This window comes from Lutra lutra, chromosome X (assembly GCF_902655055.1).
Source record: "Lutra lutra chromosome X, mLutLut1.2, whole genome shotgun sequence".
Taxonomy (NCBI): domain Eukaryota; kingdom Metazoa; phylum Chordata; class Mammalia; order Carnivora; family Mustelidae; genus Lutra; species Lutra lutra.
The window spans coordinates 34,354,276-34,361,182 of record NC_062296.1 but is presented as its reverse complement, the minus strand read 5'-3'; the positions used below and the strand labels follow the sequence as shown (position 1 = coordinate 34,361,182).

The 6,907-nt window shown below is 44.0% G+C and overlaps 1 protein-coding gene across 1 annotated transcript in view; it reads right to left on the bottom strand.

The window, feature by feature from the left end:
* Positions 1-859: 859 nt before the first annotated feature.
* Positions 860-6,907, bottom strand: part of TRPC5 (transient receptor potential cation channel subfamily C member 5) — a 254,572-nt gene continuing 248,524 nt past the window's right edge. Inside the window, exons 8-11 of the mRNA XM_047716493.1 lie at positions 6,539-6,742; positions 6,249-6,290; positions 5,154-5,243; positions 860-2,434 (exon numbers count right to left, since the gene is read on the bottom strand). Coding sequence (XP_047572449.1) covers positions 1,742-2,434; positions 5,154-5,243; positions 6,249-6,290; positions 6,539-6,742 — 1,029 coding nt within the window. The 3' untranslated portion in view covers positions 860-1,741. The remainder of the gene's footprint in view (positions 2,435-5,153; positions 5,244-6,248; positions 6,291-6,538; positions 6,743-6,907) is intronic.

Below are 6,907 nucleotides of genomic sequence, written 5' to 3'. Positions count from 1 at the left end.
CAAGCTAGAGCTGGAAATAGGAATCAATTCAAATAACCCAGAAACTACACTGTCCCAAGCTATTTTGGACGCATATATGCATTCTTTGAAAATGCTTCATTTTACTTGTACCAGAAAGTACACACATGAATTTAGATGGATTTCTGTTACTGTTAATATTTACAAGAACAGAAAAACACTTAACTTTCTTACTTTTCTGAGCTATGCACTATTAATTTACTCTCTAGGACCCACACCTAGGGCTGGTTGGGTCATATGTTAGAGTGTGAATTGGGGACAACTCTGTGCTAATGTTGGTAAAAAATAATAAAAACAAAACCACAAAAATCAGAGGCAAAAAAACCCCCAAAACCCAAAAATCAATCCCACCCTTGGTGAGCAGGTTATCACTCAGTGGTTATTGGGTCAAAATGATGACCATATGCATCATAGACTTCGTTTTTAGCCTGGACGTTCAGATTTTGATGAGGTACTCTTCAGCTGTGGAAAAGAATTTGTATCTATAAATTCTGCTTTCTTTGAAGACAGAATTTGGATCACATTTATGGTTCCATGAAGTCACTAGGGTTATGTTATGTATCTAACATAAGTTGACACATGCAATTCTGCTGTCTGCAATGAATATTAAAACTGCAACCTGAATTAGGTTATCTAGACCTAAAGTTGTTTTTTCATCAGAATGCAATGAATTCAAATGAAGGTGCTCTTTTTGGATTCTGACACCTCAGCAAGATGTAATTTTTCTGATAAAAAAAATATTTTCAAACCCAGACTTTCACCTTAGAAATGCTTTTGATAGCAATGATGACTAAAACTATCGACAGTAGATAGGTCCCTATAAATGTACCAGCTAATTTTTTTTTTTTTTGCCAATGTATGAGATGTAGCGACTACTGGTTAGAGTGCAGAGGAGGAGGGTCTTAAAAACAGCACACATCCTAAATACTAATCTCAATACTATCACATTTTAAACGGTAGTAAGTCAACTGAAACACACAAACACAGGAAAGGAATTCACTAACTTATTAGATAGGACACATACTATGTGGTAAATATTCACTGGCACACATGGGGAAACTAACACATCTTTTAGAAACGAAACACTCAACAGCCCCCACGATAAGGAGAAATCATTGTGTTTAAAAACAAAAACAACGAGAAAGGCCAGTTCTACCCAGAAACCATAAGCTGACAATTCTTTGGAGTCTGTTCAGTCTCCCTGTGATGCTGTTTGTTGAACTGGAATGGGCAACAGACATCGATAGGCAGGTTGGCTTGCCTCATCTGATAGCTGGTGGGGACTGCCGAGCACCTCCCTCAGCCCCGTGGGGAAATGGCATGAGATCCTGTGAAAGGTCAGGACTCTGCGCGGCAGCAACAGTAGCAAAGTGGCACCTGGAGCTTCAAGGAAGCAAGGGGAAGAAAAGCAAAGCCAAAGGGTAAAGCACCCGACTGCACCTCTGCTGATTCGGGGCAAACACCCCTGCAGCTGATTGTGAGATGGACTTCATGTTAATAGGCATAAAAAGGCAAACAATAGCAATAATAATAATCATACTAACAAGAACAAAAAAAAAAATGGAAAATGTGGCTATAAAAGACAGTGAAGATACTGGGAGTTTCACTCTCCTTTCTGGTGGGGGCGGTGGGCAATGAAGGAATCAGATGCTATGTCACCTCTGAGAGCAAGGAAATTACAAATTTTCTCTTGTGTTCCACAACAGGGGATAGGGGCTTAGACTTAGAGCCGCGTTGTAACTTGTTCTTCCTGTCCATCACCCCATTTGTGCATGAGCAGGTCGCAAGCCTCTCCCCAAGTTTCAAATACATCCTCTGAGGAGTCTAAAAGTTTAGAATTTGAGGAGCAGATGCTGGATGCACAGTGGAGAGAGCTAGAACAGGCTAGGGGGCATTCACTGCTCTCAGCAGCACCCCGGGCGTCACCTAATTCTACCTCACTGAGGTTAATTTCACTTTGAGAACAGGCCCCTGCTTTCCCTTTCTCCATCTGAGAATATCTGATGTCCTGCCACATATAGTGCTGCTGAGCGATGCCATCCGAAATGGTGTACATTGGCTCTGAACTGGGTTCAGACATATGACCATTAAATTTGGAGAACAAGAGACCGAGTTTCTTGAGAGAAGGACCCATGAAGGACCGTTTACTTGATGACTCAGCTTTTGACTTCCCTTGGGCACCCCCGGCTCTTGGCATGGTTCTGATGAGAGGTGGCCCGTGGCAGGCCTTTTTCTTGCAGCCCAAGTTGAAAGAGACACTCTTGGATTTGGCCCGAGCCCCACCACTGCCATCATTGGTGTCATCCCTCTGAGAGAGTTCAGTGCTGCTCGCGGAAAAGCTTCTCCTTGAGTGTTTCCTGTTTCCTAAGAGGTCAAGTACTTCATATCGAAAGCTGGAAATGTCCTGCTTTAATTCCTAGGGCAAGAGAGAAGACACATTAAGAAGCTTGATCTTTAGTTCAAAATAGGCTCATTGGGTGTCCTTCAGAATGTCCTGGATTTTGCCTAATGGCAAATCACAAAGTACACAGACTACCAGCAAAATCTCACATTATTCCAGCACAAGAAAAACATACTAATAATTCTGTGGGCAGGGCTGGCCATTGGAAAAATTGTGCAGTTGGCAAAGTTGATTTCAGACGACCCTCATCAGGAGGACACCAACAGACTTGTCCCTGCTAAAGTGCTAACCAGCAAATAAGGTACTAGCTCTCATAGGCATATCTGCATATAGGAAGACTATGGAAGACAGAAAAGCTTTTAGGACCCTAAGGAATAGAAGTAGGGAAGTGGAACGTGTCAGGTTAGAGACTGCTCTTTGAAGTTCCCAGGAAATGTCGTCGTAGATTTTATTTATTTATTTGTCAGCTGGCCGGGGGAGGGGTACAAGCAGGGGGCAGTGGCAGGCAGAGAAGCAGGCTCCCCACCTGAGCAAAGAAGCTGATGCGGGACCCTGAGCCGAAGGCAGACGCTTAACTGACTGAGCCAGGCATCCCCAGGAAATGTCTTCTATCTTTAGCCGGCTGCCTAGATGCTAGATTGCTCCTTTAAAAACCACCTTTTAAAAGCTTAAGTTGGATCCTATTGCTCCCCTGCTTAAAACTCTTTAGTAACTTGTCACTGACCTTGGATAAAAGTAGAAATGCTATTCCAAGGACTACAAGGTCTTTCAAGGGCCCATGTGAGCTCTTCCCACTCTTTCCTCGGGCTCTTTACTGTCCACCTGCATGGACGTATTCTCTATGCCTCTGGGCCTTTGCCCGTGCTGTTCTCTCTGTTTAGAAGCCTCAGCTTAAACACAGCTTCTTCTGAAAAGCTGCCCTGACTCTCCAGATCCTAGTTGAGTGTCCCTCCTCTCTGTCCCACAGCACCCTGTGTTTATCCTGTCACAATACTCAGTCATTTGTCACCTTCTCTTGTTACTGTGTGTCACTCCATGAGAGTGGGGGCTGGTGATATCTTGCTCATCACTGTACCCCAGCACCCAGTAGAGTGCTTGGCACATAGCAAGCCCTCAATAGATGAGTTACATCTATGGCTTAGGATAATGGTCTTTTTTTTTTTTTAAAGATTTTATTTGTTTATTTGACAGAGAGAGATCACAAGTAGACAGAGAGGCAGGCAGAGAGAGAGAGAGAGAGAAGCAGGCTCCCTGCCGAGCAGAGAGCCCGATGCGGGACTCGATCCCAGGACCCCGAGATCATGACCTGAGCTGAAGGCAGCGGCTTAACCCACTGAGCCACCCAGGCGCCCCGATAATGGCCTTTTTTAAAAAAAAGATTTATATATTTTTTTGAGGGAGAGAGAGAGGAGTAGGGAGGGGCAGAGGGAAAGGAAGAGAGAAACCCAAGCAGACTGTACTGAATGTGGAGACTGACACGGGGCTCGATCCCATGACCCTAAGATCATGACCTGAGCCAAAACCACGAATGAGAGCCTCAACCAACTGCACCACCCAGGTACCCAGGATTATGGCCTTTTTATGTTCCTTAGAAAATATGCATGTGTGGACGTGTGGGTGGCTCAGTTGGTTAAGTGTCTGCCTTACCTGCTCAGGTCACCATCCCAGGGTCCTAGGATTGAGTCCAGCATTGGGCTCCCTGCACAGGGGAGAGCCTGCTTCTCCCTCTGCCAGCTCTGCTCCCCGTCTCCTCCCCCCTCCAACGCCGCTTGTGCTCTCTCTCTCTCTGACAAATATATAAATAAAATCTTTAAAAAATAAAGAAAATGTGAATGTGTTCTAAGGTAGGGCTTCTCAATCACTTGACATGTTAGCTGGATAATCTCAGTTGTGGGGGGCTGTCCTGTGCATTGTAGGATGTTTAGTAGCAATTTTGGTCTCCACCCACTAGATGCCACTAGCACCCACATCCAGTGTGACAACGAAAAATGTCTCCAGACATTGTCAAATGTGTCCTAGGGAACAAAAGTACCCCTGATGGAGAACCACAATTTTAGACTAATGCTAGTATCAGGAAAATTTTTATGTTTCGTGGTAGGGTTTATTAAATCTTAGATTTAATAATGGTTTAGTTGGTTTTCATCTTTGAAGTAAAGAAGGCCTTTACATCTACAGGCATCTTCCTTTTGCTTTCTTGCCCCTCACCCCGCATCCGTGTCACAACACTTAGAGCCCTCAATTCCCATACTGGGAGACACCCAGAATATGAAAAGGATGCATAAGGCAAATTTCTTTTGTTCATAAAGCTGATTGTGGTGACAGACATTGATGAAATCTCTCCATTGACTGAATGAGAGACAATTCTTACTTTATTTTATTTTATTTTATTTTATTGATTTTATTTTATTTTTGAAAGAGAGAACATGAGCAGGCAGGGGGAGGGGCAGAAGGAGAGGGACAAGCAGAGACTGTGCTGAGCGTAGAGCCTGACTCAGGACTCCATCTCACTACCCTGGGACCATGACCTGAGGTGAAATCAAGAGTTGGACGCTTAACCAACTGAGCCACCCAGGTGCCCCAGTGACAGACCATTCTAAGAGAACATAAAAATCATAACTGGTTTTGCTGTATTATAGGCAGTCAAACGATCGCCAGAAACCTCAAACGCTGTGAAGATTACATAATGCTTAAGAAATGTGAAGTGAGAAATTAAACCACTTCGTGATTCAATTACCTTAAAATTTTCTTCTGTTAGTCCCTCGTTTGTTTTGGAATTTCTTATCATAGCAGCCACATATCTTTTGACCAAATTCCTGATGACTTCCTGGAAATTAAAAAAAGGCGGGGGGCATTCAGTTTTCTTCTCAGGCTCTCAGGAAAATAAGAAACACTCTCAAGAAATAAAACATGCTCAGACTGTCTTTGCAATAGGAAATCCTCCTGGGATGCAGTCATTTTCCGCAAAAATCCAGTTAAATGCGCTGGCTAAACAAAGAGTGACTGTGTGTCCAAATGTGTTGGCAGAGCAGGCCAGCAAAATCAAATTCACCCAACAAGAAACCTTTCAGCCAACAAAGAAGGCAAACACATATTCACATTTATAGAATAATGAGAGTGGAATAATCCTTGGAAAGTCATGGCCAGTACCTCCCTTTGGGGCTACACTAAACTACAACCCTCCCACTGAGATGAGAGTTGTTCTTCTCTCTTGTAGAATTGATAAAGTCACTCTTCGGTGTCACAAAGTCTGCTGATTTCAGTGTCTATTAATTACATAATCCAGATATTTTTCTTAAAGTCAATGCATACTTCTCCTTTACAGGTATGCTCTCTTTTTAAAAAAAAAAAAAAGATTTTATTTATTTTAGAGGGAGAGTGGGGGAGGGGAAGAGGGAGAGGGACAAAATGAATCTGGCACCCCACTGATCACAGAGGCTGGTGCAGGTGTGTGGGGCATGATCCCATGACCCTGACATCATGACCTGAGCCTGAATCAAGAGTCGGAAGCGCAATTGACTGAGCCACCCAGGCCATCTCGGGATGGCCTCTTTTTACTTAGCCTCCTGGGAATGGCACACACGTGGTCACTCTGTGTCAGTAAGGGTGACGATGATAGCTACCACTAAACATGCCAGGACACACACGCCCACACGCACACACACTATTATGCATACATGTTCATCATTTGATTCTCGCAACCCTGTGAGTGAAGTTATAGCACCCCTGTTTAACAGATGAGGAAACCAGGGCTCAGCAAGGTTAAGTGACTTGTCCAAGGTCACACCACTGACCAAGAACGATTTTGTTTAGTCCCTGGGATGAGCTTTACCTGATAATGTTGATTCTGTATCAGGCTGTCAGCATGGCGTTCCTGTAATTGACAAAGGACAGAGAGCTCACATCAGTGGTCTCCCAGCAGCCCATCCACTCGAATATATTTCTAAATATTAGGACTGGAGAACAACACAGGAGCTCCTGCCTGACAACCCCCCACACTTCTGTAGGTTGGAGTGATTTTATGCTGTTTAATATGGGGACTGTCATGAAGGGGGGGCAGTCAGGGAGGAAGCCAGAAAATAGTTTTTTTTTAAAAAGAAATGGAATTTTAAAAAGCCTTACCGTGAAGCTTCTCAAGTTGTGCCTCCTCCGTCTACCATCAGGGTCTCTTTTGGGGCAGAAGGTGTTGTTAAACCAGTTACCAAGGTAGAGAAATGACTTGGGACTGGGGATGATGTTGAAAGGAGGTGGCAAGGTGCCACCTTCATCAAAGTAACTCATCCAGAGCTTTGTCCTTGCAAACTTCCACTCAATATCGGCATGATCCTGTGAAAGGGAAGTTCAAGACTTTGGAATGGGAAACTGCAAAATGCACCCAGGCCTCCTTCTCAAAGTTCGGCTTGCTTCTTTAGAGGGCAATCTGTCAGTAGGTATAAAACTTCAAGTTACACATACCCCAGGACCCAGTAATCCTTCTTTGAGTGGTTTATC